The sequence below is a fragment of the Ascaphus truei genome, chromosome 3 (assembly GCF_040206685.1).
Source record: "Ascaphus truei isolate aAscTru1 chromosome 3, aAscTru1.hap1, whole genome shotgun sequence".
Lineage (NCBI taxonomy): Eukaryota > Metazoa > Chordata > Amphibia > Anura > Ascaphidae > Ascaphus > Ascaphus truei.
This window is the reverse complement of record NC_134485.1, coordinates 187,147,189-187,167,038: the sequence shown is the minus strand read 5'-3', so window position 1 is coordinate 187,167,038 and position 19,850 is coordinate 187,147,189. Positions and strand designations below refer to the sequence as shown.

General features: G+C 40.7%; 2 protein-coding genes across 7 annotated transcripts in view; one reads left to right on the top strand and one right to left on the bottom strand.

Annotated features, from left to right (window-relative positions):
• The window catches only part of RAI2 (retinoic acid induced 2), a 139,811-nt gene extending 124,498 nt beyond the window's left edge, over positions 1–15,313 (top strand). Inside the window, exon 2 of the mRNA XM_075589794.1 lies at positions 12,990–15,313. Coding sequence (XP_075445909.1) covers positions 13,108–14,778 — 1,671 coding nt within the window. The 5' untranslated portion in view covers positions 12,990–13,107 and the 3' untranslated portion in view covers positions 14,779–15,313. The remainder of the gene's footprint in view (positions 1–12,989) is intronic.
• Positions 15,314–15,885: 572 nt separating this feature from the next.
• The window catches only part of SCML2 (Scm polycomb group protein like 2), a 136,640-nt gene continuing 132,675 nt past the window's right edge, over positions 15,886–19,850 (bottom strand). For all 6 annotated transcript variants that reach the window (XM_075589787.1, XM_075589791.1, XM_075589788.1 and 3 more), the window contains one exon: positions 15,886–19,111. In XM_075589787.1, the coding sequence (XP_075445902.1) occupies positions 18,986–19,111 (126 nt within the window). In that variant the 3' untranslated portion in view covers positions 15,886–18,985. The remainder of the gene's footprint in view (positions 19,112–19,850) is intronic.

Here is a 19,850-nt window from a genome sequence, read left to right as displayed (position 1 = left end):
GCCGTATTAAAATATATAATGATTACATACACTATGCATATTCTCCCACATGCCAATACCATAATGAATCATTGTTGTAATGATGACTTCTAGGAACAAGGCTTAATTTCTGTTGGTATTCTGCAGTTTATCTTACTTTTTCGGTGTGGCATTGTTGATTACCTGTAGAAGAAATGCATGGTGACCACTGTTAAATGTTGCTATGCCCTTTGCAATATAGTGACTATTAAACAAAGGGCTTGCAATTAATTTGCATTAAAAAAAAGCACAGCACCGTATTTGTATTTCACTTTTAAAGGCAATTATAGAATTTATGCACATATAGTGAATTCACTGTAAAGGCAGCGTAAAGTGGACTCAAAGTCAGGTGAGTGAATAGAGCGCAGGTTTCTGCAGAACCGGGGTGTAGATGGAGGTGGAGAAGGGGAGAAGCGAGATAGAGAGAATGAGATGAGATGATGGTCAGAGAGAGGAAAAGGGGAAATGGAGAAATCGGAGAGAGAGAAGTTCTTAGTGAAAACCAGGTCTAAGTAGTGGCCATCCTTGTGGGTGCTAGCTGCAGTCCACTGTTGAAGGCCAGAAGAAGAGGTTAGAGAAAGAAAGCGGGAAGCCCAAGGGAGAGAGTGGTCATCAATGTGGCAATTGAAGTCCCCAAGGAGAAGAACAGGGGAGTCTGAGGAGAGGAAGAAAGAGAGCCAGGATTCAAAGTGTGAGAGAAAGGCAGAAGGGGGATGAGTAGAGGTAGGTGGGCGATAGATGACCGCCACATGAACAGGGAGAGGAGAGAAAATCTGGACAGTGTGAGCCTCAAAGGAGGGAATAGCAAGAGAGGGAGGAATAGGAAGGGTTCGGTAACGACAGAGAGAGAGCAGGAGCCCCACACCTCCACCCCTGCCATCAGTGCGCGGAGTGTGGGAGAAGGAAAGGCCACCATAGGAGAGGGTAGCTTCCAGAGCAGAGTCAGACTGAGTGAGCCAGGTCTCAGTTATAGCAAATAGGAGCAGAGAATGAGAGAGAAAGAAGTCATGCACAGAGAGGAACTTGTTAGAAAGGGAGCGAGCATTCCAAAGAGCACAAGAGAAAGGGAGAGAGGAGGGAGGGTGGCAGGGGATGGTTATGAGGTTGGAGGGGTTGACACCAGAAGGAGTAGAGGTTGCAGTTGGCAGGAGAGGACGAGCGCATGTAGGAATAAGACAGGGACCAGGATTGGGAGAGATATCCCCAGAAGCAAGGAGGAGAAGCATGGATAGAAAGAGGATGTGTGAGGATGATTTGTATGGGTGTTTTTTAGTGCAGGGGATATAGCTGTGTGGTGTCGTTCATGTGAACTGAGAAGTGGGGAAGGAAGGAGAGATGGAGATATATGAATAGAGTTAGAGACATACTGAGGCTGGTAAAAAGAAGTGCATAATTTGAGAAGAAGTGAAGTCACAGCAAATATAAATGGTAAAGGCAGCATCACAGCAGTAATGATGCAGTCTGGTATTGATGATATCCTCTTTTCCAGCGTAGTTCAAATGCAGGAATCAGGGCCAGTTGGGGGTGTCCACTTCTTCCTCACTTCCTTTTAAACTTCATTTGTTCAGTATTCATGCCACTTATAATGGGCCACTTGGATATGGGCTGCAGGCAGACTAGCTGTTCTGACTGGGTTTATATAGGCCTAAAAAGTCACCTGACAGTGTGGTTCTGTCTGCTTAATTAGCACATCTGAGGCACATTCAAATAAATGGTTTTCTACACAGGGTGTTCCCTGCCTAGGTGGCAACACTTAGTTTGATTAGGGGTAGACAGAAAACAGCGTTCAAATATGTTTTTTTACCTAGCATTGGATCACTTGCATATACTATATAATACACACTGCAAAGGCTTCAATGAGGATTTAGAGATGTTTTTTTACCTAGCATTGGATCACTTGCATATACTATATAATACACACAGCAAAGGCTTCAATGAGGATTTAGAGATGGTTTTTATCTAGCATTGGATCACTTGCATATACTATATAATACACACAGCAAAGGCTTCAATGAGGATTTAGAGATGGTTTTTACCTAGCATTGGATCACTTGCATATACTACATAGATTACATTTTAGGGAGGAAATTTAGGGCTGTACAATTTAACCGATTCATCCTTGGTGGGCCAAAAACTCATTGCTTGTACAGCAGCAATGCCACCCAAAAATAATACTGAGCATACATACTGAACAAAAGTGGTATACCTTGAAAGTATATGCTGTGATTAGTAATTTCCTTCTTTTCTATAGCTTTATTGTTGCTTTTTGTATTTATTTCACTGGCATTACAGTTCACCATGGCAACATTTATTTTCTTAACATGTGGGAATGACGGCGCCAGTTTTAAATTCCAAGTGTCTAAATAAAATTCTAGTTCCAGAGTGCATTTACACAATTTAAAATGGTTCTCATTAGTAAGAACATATAAGGCTGTATTCGCTAAGCGATGCCAAGTGGTAAGGCACCTTACAGCCCATTCACATGAACGGACCAGAAGTTATTTTATGGTTTAGCACTACTTGGTATATAAGACCTGTAGACCCCACAGTAGATTATACAGACACACACACACACACACACACACACACACAAACTTCTGGATAGAAGAAACCACACACTGGAAATGGGATGAAGGTACGATGATGGACCAAAGCGTTGGTGTCATATCTGGACCACAATATAATCCTTTTTCCATGATATCCAGTGCACTGTGTCGTCTACCTAGAACATCTGGTGTGGTGATATATATCTCATTTTGTCTTAAATGTTTGATCAAGAAGTGCCCAGTTGTCTTTTTTTTATTTTTATAGATGTATAAGTTTGAGCAGGGCACTCGCCAACCATAAATCGAGTTTAAAGTTGCATGCGACGGTGCTATCTGCTTCAATAAATTAGGTATACATCTAAGGCTAAGTCCATTGTGCAGGTGCACGGGACGGAGCACATGGAGTCGCGTGCGGCCAAGTGATCTGTCCTGTGATCCCCAGCGACGGGGTGGCGTGGCCGTGACATCATGTGACCGTTTCGCCCTCATTGGCTGAACTGCGGACGTGACCTCTGTGCTAAGCATTGTAATGTGCTATGCATTGTAATGTATTACAATGCATAGCACAGAAGTTAAACAAAGTAATTTGTTCGATTTCAACCAGCCTAAAACCTTCTACACACTGAGGCAAACCTCTAGGACACTTTTTGTAGATATATTTATACTGTAAAAACAAGAAAGCAGAGGGTGTTTTTGGAAACGAAATAAATACCTTATTTAAAAAAAAGTGAAACTGTAAGAAAATAGTTATTCTGGGTTTGCACCCTCACGCTTCAGCCACTGCAGGAGCACTGTAGCAGCGTACACTGTACATTTCTGAAAAGCAGAACAAGTAAACTCCTATTCTTTACCTTAAGGCTCTGGTATCCATTCTGTTACATCCAAAGGCCTCTATGGAATGGAAGTGGGTAAAAGGCTCCATTTCTGTAAACAGTGAGATGTACTAGGCGTCATTTAGCAGAGTTCCTGATGTTAATTTAGTGGGTATGAAATGAACAGTGTGGGATACTGCATGTAGCAAGGGTTGCAATGGGCTTTAATATTAAGCAGTGCCCCTCACTTCCAGTGGGCATAGCTTACAAACAATGACATTGTGGGTGCTCAACGATGGGCAGTAGAGGCAGGCACCTCCCCCCCCCCCCCCCCACTCCTGCTTCATGACCTTGTGTACTCCCTTCGGTTAATACAGCTCAACCCCATTATAACACGATCCGTTAAAACGCGAATCCGCTTAACGCGATGCAAGCGTGGCTCCCAATTTTCGTATTTATGAATACTTTACAGCACGATTATTGGTATCTTAAATACTTTATTGTACAATGCATACAATTGTACATTATTTCTAACACGATCCGCTTATAACGCCATGTGATTCTTTGGACCCCAAGCACAGCGTTATAAGGGGGTTGGGCTGTACAATCATTTGGTATGCTAATATAATAAAAACATCACAGCCGTATTAAAATATATAATGATTACATACACTATGCATATTCTCCCACATGCCAATACCATAATGAATCATTGTTGTAATGATGACTTCTAGGAACAAGGCTTAATTTCTGTTGGTATTCTGCAGTTTATCTTACTTTTTCGGTGTGGCATTGTTGATTACCTGTAGAAGAAATGCATGGTGACCACTGTTAAATGTTGCTATGCCCTTTGCAATATAGTGACTATTAAACAAAGGGCTTGCAATTAATTTGCATTAAAAAAAAGCACAGCACCGTATTTGTATTTCACTTTTAAAGGCAATTATAGAATTTATGCACATATAGTGAATTCACTGTAAAGGCAGCGTAAAGTGGACTCAAAGTCAGGTGAGTGAATAGAGCGCAGGTTTCTGCAGAACCGGGGTGTAGATGGAGGTGGAGAAGGGGAGAAGCGAGATAGAGAGAATGAGATGAGATGATGGTCAGAGAGAGGAAAAGGGGAAATGGAGAAATCGGAGAGAGAGAAGTTCTTAGTGAAAACCAGGTCTAAGTAGTGGCCATCCTTGTGGGTGCTAGCTGCAGTCCACTGTTGAAGGCCAGAAGAAGAGGTTAGAGAAAGAAAGCGGGAAGCCCAAGGGAGAGAGTGGTCATCAATGTGGCAATTGAAGTCCCCAAGGAGAAGAACAGGGGAGTCTGAGGAGAGGAAGAAAGAGAGCCAGGATTCAAAGTGTGAGAGAAAGGCAGAAGGGGGATGAGTAGAGGTAGGTGGGCGATAGATGACCGCCACATGAACAGGGAGAGGAGAGAAAATCTGGACAGTGTGAGCCTCAAAGGAGGGAATAGCAAGAGAGGGAGGAATAGGAAGGGTTCGGTAACGAGAGAGAGAGCAGGAGCCCCACACCTCCACCCCTGCCATCAGTGCGCGGAGTGTGGGAGAAGGAAAGGCCACCATAGGAGAGGGTAGCTTCCAGAGCAGAGTCAGACTGAGTGAGCCAGGTCTCAGTTATAGCAAATAGGAGCAGAGAATGAGAGAGAAAGAAGTCATGCACAGAGAGGAACTTGTTAGAAAGGGAGCGAGCATTCCAAAGAGCACAAGAGAAAGGGAGAGAGGAGGGAGGGTGGCAGGGGATGGTTATGAGGTTGGAGGGGTTGACACCAGAAGGAGTAGAGGTTGCAGTTGGCAGGAGAGGACGAGCGCATGTAGGAATAAGACAGGGACCAGGATTGGGAGAGATATCCCCAGAAGCAAGGAGGAGAAGCATGGATAGAAAGAGGATGTGTGAGGATGATTTGTATGGGTGTTTTTTAGTGCAGGGGATATAGCTGTGTGGTGTCGTTCATGTGAACTGAGAAGTGGGGAAGGAAGGAGAGATGGAGATATATGAATAGAGTTAGAGACATACTGAGGCTGGTAAAAAGAAGTGCATAATTTGAGAAGAAGTGAAGTCACAGCAAATATAAATGGTAAAGGCAGCATCACAGCAGTAATGATGCAGTCTGGTATTGATGATATCCTCTTTTCCAGCGTAGTTCAAATGCAGGAATCAGGGCCAGTTGGGGGTGTCCACTTCTTCCTCACTTCCTTTTAAACTTCATTTGTTCAGTATTCATGCCACTTATAATGGGCCACTTGGATATGGGCTGCAGGCAGACTAGCTGTTCTGACTGGGTTTATATAGGCCTAAAAAGTCACCTGACAGTGTGGTTCTGTCTGCTTAATTAGCACATCTGAGGCACATTCAAATAAATGGTTTTCTACACAGGGTGTTCCCTGCCTAGGTGGCAACACTTAGTTTGATTAGGGGTAGACAGAAAACAGCGTTCAAATATGTTTTTTTACCTAGCATTGGATCACTTGCATATACTATATAATACACACTGCAAAGGCTTCAATGAGGATTTAGAGATGTTTTTTTACCTAGCATTGGATCACTTGCATATACTATATAATACACACAGCAAAGGCTTCAATGAGGATTTAGAGATGGTTTTTATCTAGCATTGGATCACTTGCATATACTATATAATACACACAGCAAAGGCTTCAATGAGGATTTAGAGATGGTTTTTACCTAGCATTGGATCACTTGCATATACAGTACTACATAGATTACATTTTAGGGAGGAAATTTAGGGCTGTACAATTTAACCGATTCATCCTTGGTGGGCCAAAAACTCATTGCTTGTACAGCAGCAATGCCACCCAAAAATAATACTGAGCATACATACTGAACAAAAGTGGTATACCTTGAAAGTACAGTATATGCTGTGATTAGTAATTTCCTTCTTTTCTATAGCTTTATTGTTGCTTTTTGTATTTATTTCACTGGCATTACAGTTCACCATGGCAACATTTATTTTCTTAACATGTGGGAATGACGGCGCCAGTTTTAAATTCCAAGTGTCTAAATAAAATTCTAGTTCCAGAGTGCATTTACACAATTTAAAATGGTTCTCATTAGTAAGAACATATAAGGCTGTATTCGCTAAGCGATGCCAAGTGGTAAGGCACCTTACAGCCCATTCACATGAACGGACCAGAAGTTATTTTATGGTTTAGCACTACTTGGTATATAAGACCTGTAGACCCCACAGTAGATTATACAGACACACACACACACACACACACACACACACACACACACACACACACACACACAAACTTCTGGATAGAAGAAACCACACACTGGAAATGGGATGAAGGTACGATGATGGACCAAAGCGTTGGTGTCATATCTGGACCACAATATAATCCTTTTTCCATGATATCCAGTGCACTGTGTCGTCTACCTAGAACATCTGGTGTGGTGATATATATCTCATTTTGTCTTAAATGTTTGATCAAGAAGTGCCCAGTTGTCTTTTTTTTATTTTTATAGATGTATAAGTTTGAGCAGGGCACTCGCCAACCATAAATCGAGTTTAAAGTTGCATGCGACGGTGCTATCTGCTTCAATAAATTAGGTATACATCTAAGGCTAAGTCCATTGTGCAGGTGCACGGGACGGAGCACATGGAGTCGCGTGCGGCCAAGTGATCTGTCCTGTGATCCCCAGCGACGGGGTGGCGTGGCCGTGACATCATGTGACCGTTTCGCCCTCATTGGCTGAACTGCGGACGTGACCTCTGTGCTAAGCATTGTAATGTGCTATGCATTGTAATGTATTACAATGCATAGCACAGAAGTTAAACAAAGTAATTTGTTCGATTTCAACCAGCCTAAAACCTTCTACACACTGAGGCAAACCTCTAGGACACTTTTTGTAGATATATTTATACTGTAAAAACAAGAAAGCAGAGGGTGTTTTTGGAAACGAAATAAATACCTTATTTAAAAAAAAGTGAAACTGTAAGAAAATAGTTATTCTGGGTTTGCACCCTCACGCTTCAGCCACTGCAGGAGCACTGTAGCAGCGTACACTGTACATTTCTGAAAAGCAGAACAAGTAAACTCCTATTCTTTACCTTAAGGCTCTGGTATCCATTCTGTTACATCCAAAGGCCTCTATGGAATGGAAGTGGGTAAAAGGCTCCATTTCTGTAAACAGTGAGATGTACTAGGCGTCATTTAGCAGAGTTCCTGATGTTAATTTAGTGGGTATGAAATGAACAGTGTGGGATACTGCATGTAGCAAGGGTTGCAATGGGCTTTAATATTAAGCAGTGCCCCTCACTTCCAGTGGGCATAGCTTACAAACAATGACATTGTGGGTGCTCAACGATGGGCAGTAGAGGCAGGCACCCCCCCCCCCCCCCCCACTCCTGCTTCATGACCTTGTGTACTCCCTTCGGTTAATACAGCTCAACCCCATTATTACACGATCCGTTAAAACGCGAATCCGCTTAACGCGATGCAAGCGTGGCTCCCAATTTTCGTATTTATGAATACTTTACAGCACGATTATTGGTATCTTAAATACTTTATTGTACAATGCATACAATTGTACATTATTTCTAACACGATCCGCTTATAACGCCATGTGATTCTTTGGACCCCAAGCACAGCGTTATAAGGGGGTTGGGCTGTACAATCATTTGGTATGCAAATATAATAAAAACATCACAGCCGTATTAAAATATATAATGATTACATACACTATGCATATTCTCCCACATGCCAATACCATAATGAATCATTGTTGTAATGATGACTTCTAGGAACAAGGCTTAATTTCTGTTGGTATTCTGCAGTATATCTTACTTTTTCGGTGTGGCATTGTTGATTACCTGTAGAAGAAATGCATGGTGACCACTGTTAAATGTTGCTATGCCCTTTGCAATATAGTGACTATTAAACAAAGGGCTTGCAATTAATTTGCATTAAAAAAAAGCACAGCACCGTATTTGTATTTCACTTTTAAAGGCAATTATAGAATTTATACACATATAGTGAATTCACTGTAAAGGCAGATATGTTTTTGAAGGACTCATTAAAGCAGTAGTTGTATATGAACTTTAAATTATTTCCTATTGCCATTTCAGGGGATGTTTGTGTTTAAAATCTTTCAGACAGTTCAAATATTAAGTGTACGGGAGGTCAACATATGTCTCCCACAGTAACCTCAGATGCTGCAGATTAGGAAAACTATTTTTAACAAAAATAAAAACAATTAAACTCGTATAAGATTTGGGGTGGAGGTTTTTTTTATAATGATGGAGATTTTGGAAGTGAAGCGAATTAACTGCATGATCTCTGTTTCAGTTTTACATCCTCATAATTTATAATCTGGATCAAAACAAGTAGACAGTGGGCCCAGTGCCAAAAAAATTCTGGCCCGCTACACCAGTGCTCTTCAACGGGTTACCTTGATGTGGCCCTTGGACTCAGCTGTCCAGGCAACTGGTATAAAAATAGCAGGAGAAAAGTGCGGTTTTCAACAGATCTCACATACCTACAAAATGCTGAAATATTATAATTTTTAAAATTTGTAATGCATCTAAAAAGACATTATAATAAGATTGTGGCCCTACTACTTACTACCTAAATGTTTTTTGATCTTGTCCCTCTGGAGAACTGGTTGAATGGCCCTGCCCTATACCATAGTGCGCTCGTTTAATAATATCCAAACCAAATCAGAGGCTTATCAGCCAACCCATTAACAACAACTTGCCAAAACTGCCACCCACCTTTGCCATCCCAGCCAGTGGTGAATCCGGCCCCGAATAACCCACTGTCCAGGGTGAGCCTGCTGTTGCCCTGCAACCAAAACCACAAATGGGGTACCAGACAAACAAACACCTTCTATAAGTCCATTGCTGGCAAGGCTCTGCTGTCCTAAGCGGTAATGAAATTACCTAGAAACAAAAGTTAACATACACATCACAAAACCCTTTGTTTATTCACAATCTGAAGAAAATTGTTGACATTCATTTCTTTATTACTATTTTTTTTTTTTAATAAATGGGAAGGTGGGTGTTTTAACCACTGCACACAACTGTCACATTGTCTTTTACCAAACTGCACCCTTGAAATCACTCCATCCCCTTCCGTACAACCACCAAATACATCATCCCAAAATTAAGCAGTTCTCACTTGATCCTTCCTAGACCCCAACACTCCAACGTACCTTTCGAAACTTGTCATGTGCACCCGAGAAAGAATAACCATAACACTACTAACACCATATACAGGGACACTGGTTTCCATAGTCATGACACTCACAGGCCATGTGCCTGGGGCTCCCCAGATAATAACTAATCGCGTCTGCATTAATAGCACTACAATTATATTTTACCTATTGCTTTTTATGGGCCGTTCTCCTACAAGATAGAGATATATCTAACATGCACGCACACGGTTTTTCATGTTTAAACAGTCACTTGCAGAGGGGCAGGCAACGAATTGAATATTTTTGTTTGTCGTTTTTTCTTTTTTTCCCTCTCTTCTGCTCTAGGATTTACAATTTGATGCAGACATTAAACATTAAGCACATATTTTGTATAATGCATTCGTTGAATCACCAGATCTGAGCTATCTGTCAAAGAAACTTGTCTTGTAAATCAATTTTAGAAAATACATGTCTTTCAATTGCTGGAGGTCAACACATTAAATCACTAAAATGCAGTGTGGTATTAACTTCGTACATACAGTCTGCTTGATTTGTAGCACTCAGGGCATCAACATATCCTTACAATCTCTAAATAGCTTTAATCTGTCATTATCGACCCTTGCATTTCCCTGTAGTAAAGCTCCCAGTTTGTAGAATACAGCCAAATAATCTGTCACCTTTCCTCCTCCTTAAAATGAATTCCGTTCTTAAAGGGGGAAACCTGTCCTAGGATCGACCTGATTCAATGTATGTGGGTGTAACATTTGCAGAAAAAAAGTTAAAAAAACTGTTAACGTTTCCACAGTAAACAAATGCGTTTGAGGGACTTTGTAATATTGATCTATTCTCCACTGGATAGTGCAAAAAGGCATAGAACCACCATGGACCATAGGATCATACTCCACCATGCGTATTTACCCCACCAAAGACAAAGAAAACAATATCTCACAGCTTCTTAAGAGAAGATTCTTGGATGCTCGCACTCCCGACTAGAGCAACCATGAAGTTTATTTTCTCTTATGAAGCTGCGAGATATTGCTTTTAGTCTGTTGTTGAAATAAAACTTATGGTGGACTTCTGCTCTCTTCCTTCACACTCTCCGTGTGAGCCATAAATACTTGTAATAAAATGGAAAATCTATTTAAGTTACATTACATGCCAGATTTAGAATCAGAAAGCCATAGGTTGAAATCCCTGCCAGAATTGCCTCATTGTGTGTGATCTTGTATATCAAGATCTATAGCATTGTTCATGTTCGCATTAGTAATGCTGTCAAATATTTTCCGGCAAGAGCTGGCTGTATGTCATGCGTCTGAATGAAATGTGCTTTAAATATGTAAACAAATATCACACTAGTAAAACATAGCTTAGTTTATTAGGGGAACCTGGTTCAATCCCCAGTCTCAGCTCCTTGTGACCGTGGGCAAGTCACTAGTTCCTTGTACCTCAGGCACAAAACCAATAGATTGTAAGCTTGCCAGGATAGGGACGGTGTCTGTAAAAATGTCTGTGTGTAGTTGTGAAGCGCTTTGAGTTCCATTGGGAGAAAAGCGCTATATGAAAGTTGTTATTAAAACCGTAACATGCATTTTCAAACATAGGGTAGTGGAATTTATAGTGAACTCTACATCAGTGCCACAGGGAGGTTAATATCATATACTACTACAATGCTAATGACTGTGTGGAAGACAACCCCGCTTACCTGCTGTAGCTCTGTTCCATAGGTCTATATGTATGTAAAATATTTATTTGAAATACAATGCAGCTGTATTTCAAAAAGTATTAGGGGCTTAGTCAACAAATTATGCAGGTTGATGAAAACCCGCTTAGTACTAATGTACTGGCAGTTATAATAAGCTTTCTCCAGCAGTTGCTGGACAGGGCAGTTTGAAGTGAATTTTAAGGAGGTTTATGGATGACAAACAGTTTTTGAACATCTCATAAAACAGTAAATAAAAATATCACTTGCGAGCACATTCACATCCCGGGCAGGTCCGCAACCCTGTTTTTCACAATTATGTCTTAGCGTAAAATGCTTCCACTGCAGCTTGGGATTCTGGGAAATGACATACAAATGAACACTGTATCACCGTTTGTTTCAAATCCATTTTAACATGGAACCGTATAAGCTTATACCTGCCGTAATACATAGTTTTTCAGCACAGCCAGGGTTAACAAAGAAGTGCATAGCCACATATAGAACATGAAAGCCAGTGTTCCTGCTTCGGAAGTGATCGGACATACCACTAAAGTGCTTCCCCGCTGGGGGTGTCCTCTGTGTCCAATGACACAATCAGCCTTAAGGAGGTGGTGGCCAACAGAAGGGAGAATGACAGGCAGCTAAAATAAGGTGACGGACAAAAAGTAATGACAGTTATAGACATGCAGTGCCAGTTGTGAACAAGTCTTTTTTGTTTGCCAGTGATGCAGTTGTTGTATATTTTCACCTCTTTTTCCATGCATCACTATATAGGGTGGCGTTATTTAGTGAGATAGCAGTTTAGTTGCAATCCCTGATGCTCAAGTTATATATTTATATTTCTAACGCCAATTCTAGCCTCTCTTTGCACTAAATATCTGCTTGTAAGTGAGATTTTTGTGAATAGTGGCTGTATTATTATTTTACATGGAAAATAATGTTTTTGATTTGGCTTGTACATATCGGTTCTAAAGATCAATAGTACATAAAATCATGGGTGCTGTAATTGTATTTTTGTTTAATAAAAATTGGGTGTTCTTTGCATTACTGTATTTTAAAAATGGAGGAATTGTACCCTTTATCAAGTGACTTAAGGGTGTATATTATTTTTGTAATTAGGTAGGCAGTTTATTTTTTTTATCTACTTACACATAATAAAAACAGGTTTCAAAATTGCAAGCATTCAACCTAACTTTAATAGACTTTGTCTACAGCTCCCGAGGAAATAAAATCCAGTACCTCTTTCTTCACCATAGCAACCATGGTTAAATATGGCTGGTTTCCATAGTTATGATGGATGTAGTGTCTGCTTATTTTACCTAAAGTTCAAGTGAATATAGACAGCGTGTCCATAGGCTATGCATGTGTAGAAAGAAGACGACACACAAATGTATAATGCAGTTATACAATGTAATTAAAATGACGACAATATATTTCAAGGAATATTAAACCATTAAAAATGCAAGCAAAATTTAACGATTAAAAGGGGAATTTGATTTTTATATTCCTTTTCTTACTAATGTTTAATAGAAGTTAATATTTTTAATCACCTTAATGTCAGGGGGTGATACAGGCAGCTGAGGAGTTAACATTGAAATGATAGTAATTTGTTTTGGACTCTGGTTTATGGTTCATTGGAGTTCTATTTTCCTTCCATAATGAGAGCCTGCAGAAGCAATTATTTATATTTTTGTTTAAAGGTAGCATTTATTTGGAGAATAACTGAGGCTCTCTTGTTTTCCAGGCCATCAAGATGCAGCTACATGTCGCTCGCTGGAAGCTTGTAGCTATTGGGATATGCTTCAAGGCCATGTAATCACCAGCAGTGTGAAGTCTCACATTCTACGCAAAAAATATAAAAAATGGAGGAGTTCTATAAAGACACACAGGACCTACAAATGGACTTGAACAGCCCTCCCTCCACTATCCCAAACAATAAGCTTGATAATGGGGTTGCTCAATTGATTACTGCAGAAGCATGGAATATCAATCCAACGGGCTTAATAAAAAAAGGCCTCTCTCCAATGGTGACTGGACCAGCTCCGTCCATGTTGAGCCCCACCACCGAATCTCAGAGCGGGGTTGCGCTGAAGGTGGCGGCAACTGTGCTGCAACCAATCTGCCTGGGAGAAAGTCCGGTGGTTTTACCAATACATTGGCAGGTGGCAGGTGGCACAACGCCACAGATGAGCCCTAACAGCAGCACCCCTTATGTCATAACTACACAAGGTCCTGTCCCACTACCGCTCCTTTTGGAACAACATGTGTTTCAGCACTTGAATTCTCCACTGGTTTTGCCTCAAGGTCCTCCGTGTGCTGCTACCGCCATTCAGAACCACCTGTTTCCAGGAACTGTGTCTTCTATTGGTCAGCCGCACATCTTAGATCAGAAAACTTCCAGCTCAGCACAGGAACCAGTGTTGCCACCGGTGTTTCAAACGCCAGGATTTTCAGCGGTATTGCAAGATTTATTTCCTTCACCAAACAGTTTGGGTGCACCATCCCCCTGTCACATGTCTCCAGAATACACGTCTGCTAATCTTCACTCTGTTCCGCCCCTGCCCTTCAACTCGCCTTTGTCTTCACTTGTTCCTCCAGCTACTCTCCTGGTACCATACCCAGTAATTGTTCCATTGCCAGTGCCAGTGCCTATACCCATTCCAATCCCAATCCCAATCCCACAGACTGAGTCTAAAGGAACTGCAGACCTTCTAAAATCTGCTGTTCAAAGTCCCAAAACGTGTAAAGGCACCCAGACTCCTTTGGAGAAAGAGGTCAAACCTTTCCAATTTACAGCGAAAAGAGAGTTCTCCCAGTTTTACCGACACACTGTTATTAAAATGGGCAATGAAAATGAAGCACTGGACCTATCTATGAAATTTGAGCCGCTGGTTAAAGACAATGAAATAAGTACCCAAATGCTCCAGGAAGATGGTGTTCTAGACCTATCAGTCCCCTTATATAAGAGATGTGGAAATCAAACTATTCATGTCAGCACAGCTATTTCTTGCGATTCCATGATTGAGCCTATAAGCCATGCCACAGGTAAGAACTCCCCAACTCTCGGACCCTTTAACCCAGCTCTTGTCCATCACGAGATGACACAGCAGGACAGTAGAATTATCTGCACTAACGCTTCAGAACTACTACGCCAACAAAAATGGGTCTCTGAACAAAGCAGCAGAGCCGGCTATGACCCAAAAGCTGGCAACAACATTGAGCTTGTGAGTAGCTCCCAGACAGCAAAAGTCATTGTGTCTGTAAAAGATGCTGTGCCTGCCATCTTCTGTGGTAAAATAAAAGGGCTTTCCGGGGTTTCAACCAAAAACTTTTCTTTTAAGAGGGACTTGCCACAGGACTCTGCAGTACAGTGCTATGACATGAAAAGCCAGGCAGAGATTAGGGAAAGCATTGAAGCTCTACGAAAACCTATGAAAAATAGAAGCGTAAAGTTAAAGAAAGTGAATTCACAAGAGATGCACATTCTTCCCATCAAAAAGCAGAGGTTGGCTGCCTTTTTTCCAAGGAAGTAGTTTGTTTCTATTTGCAAGACAGTCTCTGAAGTTAATTTACAATACTAGCTGCTTGCAGGATTATCAATTTGTCACAGGAACCCAAACATGACCCACAATTAAGTGCAAGGGATTATGAGTCTAGATATAAAAATCACAGCAATGTTGCTCAATTTGACAAGAAGAAAATATGTTATTTTTTTGTTGAGATGTTAAAAATGTTATCCCTTCTATGCTACAGGTAGCTGTAGGCCAGCACCCTTGGAGTGAGGGAATAATTCTTCCTTTGGATGTGTTGTCGTAATTTATTATATTTGGGTGCAGAGGGAATAGGGGAAATAGAGTAAATAGCCAGAGTACTTTTTTTTTTTTATTACGTGTAATGGCAAAGTCAATAAAAACAACCTATTTTAAAGTGGATTGGACATTTCATCCAGCTTTTATGAGAGTAATGGATTGGACAGAGCTGTTTTTACTGACAAGAATTGCTGTAATGCTGTGCTTAATACCAATAGGTTCAATGCCTATTTAAAATAAATAAATGTTTGTATGTGCGGAGCTGTGGCAGTTTGTCATTTGTGAACGGATCTTACCAAAACCATAAATACAGAGGGTTTATTTATTAAAAACGCACAAGCACTGCAAATACTTCTGATAACCTTATGTACAGAGCTGGAAAATCCACTTGTCCAGGATGAGTGGAAAATCAGGGCAGACGAGTAAAGATGCAGCGCCCCCTTTGACAACGCAGCTTAAAAGTGCGCAACTGCAGGCTGTGTGAATGCGTGCCTGTCACTCAACTCTGAGATTTGGTAATTGCGTCCCACAATGCCTTACGTCTGCCTCCTTTAAGTGCAAGGCATTGTGAGACGCAAGTATTGAGGTTCTGGCGAGTTTAAGCCACCCAGACTAGAGAAAAGGAGGATCTGGGTGGGAATGAGGTGGGGGGAGAACTAGCGACTTTATCTGGACAGATGAATGTCAGGGATATATTTCCAGTCCTGCTTATGTACCATACCAGGTTTGTGTTCTGTGACGTTACATAACTGTACTTTATTTGTACCCTTGAGATACTGTACTTAAATCAATAGGTTTCCAGTTCCATTACACCACACACCTTCCACCAGATACAAAACAGACACGAACATTTTATTTAACGAATAAGTACATCCAGTTGAAAATAAAGTTAAAAAACGTATGACATAACACTTGATTGGCATATAGACCTCATCCTGTGATACCAATAACCTTTTAAAACCCCTGTTGCATAAACTTTTTACCAGTCCCCAGTATTTTATTACTGGACCATGAGATGAGCAGAGAAATGATTGCTGTTGGTCTCTAAATTAGAGAAAAGCATGCGCCTTACGTTTCAGACCTGCGGTTTAATATTTTTATAGTGAGGACCAATCCAATAAAGTAGGAGAACGTTTAGCAGACCAATTAAGCACACATTACGAGTTAGCATGAGGGCTCACATGGCCCATCAGAATGATACTGGCTCAGGGTAATGTAACTCCTAAGTGCCTTACTGTATTAAAATGAAATACTACATGAAAAGTATCGAAAAAAACATGTGACATAAATTGATGTTTAGGAGGCTAGAGCTCATCCATAAGGCGCTGTCTCTAATTTTTGTATTGAGACTCGTGCACTGCTTTGTGCGTACCTCTGTATGCATGAGGTATGGCAGGACGTCTTCTGCGTGGCATTAAAAAAAAAATTGTACTGTTTTTGTTTCTCTCCACAAAGGTTCCTGCATTTACAACATTTGTGCACGTGTCTTTATACAGACGCAAATAGTGTATGCGCATCCAAACTTGGTACCCTCTGTTTTTAGCTCAAAGTTTATTACAGCACAAGGATAAAAAATAATCCTTAAAAACCAAAATGACTCGCTCATTTAAAGTTTGTTTTGCAGTCGTTAACAAAAAGTTGAAAAGAAAAGGCTAAAGAACATAAGATTTAGCAACATATCTGCTAAAACCTGAGGAACAACAACTAAGCAAGGTCTTTTTCAACAGGAAATTTGTCAAAAATACACATTTTAACTAGAAGTTTTTTTTTTTTAATATATATATACTGTATATACAAAAGGCAGTAGGAAATATAATAAAAAAATCCTGTTTACACTACAAATTCCCTAAGAAATAGCCCGGTCGCTATCTGCACTATTACATACAATCGTTTCTCTACACAAATAAAATGTACATTCTTGTCCCTGATGTAAATTTTATTGGCAGTGACAGTAAACTCACTTGCTCATCGCAGTGACATTTGTAGCTTGTATAAAAATGGCACCGTCTTTCTTTTCTTTAGATATAGGGTGATTGTGTGGTGCCAATTTACCATTATACGGTAAACCTTTAAGAAAAATACAAATTAATTTCAAAACCCCATACTAGAACATAAAGCAAAATTAATAGTTCAAATCTTATACATAACCTTGATTATTGCATAGAACAGGGAGTACCCAGCTAGTAATAGTTTCCTCACTCCTAAGCAAACATGAATGCATGAATAACTCCAAGTACAGAATTTATTTCTGGGAATATTAAACTGTACAGATTATTGCTATTGTTCTGACAATGCAAAACACCTCTTCAAACATAAAAAGGGTTTTGTGTGGGTAATGCTTTAGGAATAGATTTTTGACATCACCTTAAGGAATGTAGGGACAAATCTCCCTTATAAACATGGGCTATCATTCATACTTTAGACAAAAGTTGCATCACATAAATGTTATAATAATAAGAAAAAAAAATGATGACTGTAACCTTGGACTTGATAAAAATGTATCTTCCCCAATAGATATCCACCCCCCTTTTTTTTTCTTTTCTTTCTCCAAGCCTTTGTTCTAAAAAATGGAGAAGTGGTAACCACTATGATGAAATAGTACAATATTGCTACTAAATGTACCCATTGATGTTGCAGTCAACCAAGAAGCACAGCAGCCTAATGGGAGGAAGTTAAAGCTACTGTGTGTGTTGCTCCATCTCATCATTTGACTATGGCTCAGTCATGGTTTTCTAATCGTCAATGAGTTGTGGTTGGTAATAGTCCTGTATCACTATGGATAAAGGAGACTAAATTAAGAACTGGATTCTATCTTGATGCTGACATGAAGACAGGTTGACAATATTGGTGCTGCCAATTGGATCTATAGGAATGGGACAGCTTGATTTTAGTCCAGCTTTTTAGCAATATGGGATTGGTAGCTTATGGACGACCATGACATTGGAACTGGATCAACCTGTCCCGCCAATCCAGAGCCAGTTATCAACTCTTGTTAAAGCTGCAATTCACACGGTACAATTATATATGCACATTTATATAGTTTGAGCCGGAGGTGAGCTATGGTGCAGGGCTGCCACCGAGCTCCCCTCAACATGGTACATGTAATAGTCACTGACACACTGCTCCCGATTGGCTCAGAATCTTGAGAGCAAATGCTATTTTCTTCCAGTTTCTCTAGTACAGGAGGCTGAGGTAACCACAGCAGTCCTACACTACAGATCCTCTGGTTTTGGACCGCTGCATACATTTGGAGAAATTACCAGAGACGATTGCTGCTTTTACCTGTAGTGCCATCCTACCTCCATGTCATCATGAGGTTGTAGTCCAGTTCAGACATTTGAAGCCTGTTCTCCTTCAAGAATGTAGGACTATTAGGAACCAGAATACACGTTTTGGACTGTGAAACCAAAGACTGGATGTAAATCTCATGATGACCTGGGAGTATGATGATTGTCAGTGTTAAAGCAACATTGCCTAACAACTGTTGCTTCTCAAAACATCTAAATGGCAATCCTTGTCTTGTTCTCAATGATGCTTTTCTTTTCAGCTACTCATCGACACATGTTGCTTTGGGATTTAGCCGTTTTGGTTACAAAAAATAATAATTCGGAAACGCCTGCATCAAACTTTATACAGCAAACGCATCTTTCCCTTGCAATTTGTACAGTACACAAAAGCCAAGAAGTTTCTCCTCCTCTTCTATCGTCCAGCATCACTTTAGCGTTAAACGTGTACAAAAAAAAAATAAAAAAAAAATACTGAAGGTTAGTAAAAATACTTTAGTAATTTAGTGTCTGCATTACATTACAGAGGAGGTATTTTGTAGCAAGTGCAGGCTTAGGCATACAGGAGATGACTGGTAGAAAAAACACTGGTTTCATGAGTTGAGAGGTAAATCCTATGAACAGACATATCCTCTTACTTCCATCTGCTAATACTTTCCTTGCTTAAGTCTCTCAATGTGGTAGCACAGCTTCAAAGCTGGACCCAACTTTAGTCCCATGTATTTCATGATCATGTCGCTTCTAAGTAACAGAAGAGCCGTTCCATCAATTTCCTGTATGGGGTAAAGAAAATATTTAATGATATATTAATTGTAGCCAACATATTCAGGGGTGGACACAAATATAAAATACATAGGAGCCGGACAGAATTTTTAGGAGCCAGTGTGGTTAGGTGGTAGGGGGGGAGGGCGCGCTCTGTGTGTCTGAGAGTGTGTCTGCGTGCCACTGACTGTCCTAGCGTGCCAGATCCGGCTCTGATGTGGCTGGGGAGCACTGTGGCCGGTGGCAGATGTGAGTGACAAGTCAGTCATCACTGCACAGCACGGGCGCCAACAACAGCAAGCTTGACCCTACCTGTCCTTCTAACTATCCACCTGTCTCCCTCCTGCCTTTTGCCTCCAAACTCCTTGAACGTCTTGAACGTCTTGTATTCTCTCAATTGCTACACTTTCTCAACACCTATTCTCTTCTAGACCCTCTACAATCTGGCTTCCGCACTTCTCACTCTACTGAAACAGCCCTCACTAAAATAACTGATGACCTCCATGCTGCCAAAGACAGAGGTCATTACACTCTGCTCATATTACTCAACCTCTCTGCAGCATTTGACACCGTGGATCACCCTCTTCTCCTTCACATTCTCCATACTCTTGGTATTTGGACTAAAGCTTTATCCTGGATCTCCTCTTACCTCTCCCATCGTACTTTCAGTGTCTCTTTTGCCAACACCTCCTCCTCCTCTATTGATATCTCTGTGGGTGTACCCCAGGGCTCTGTCCTGGGACCCCTTCT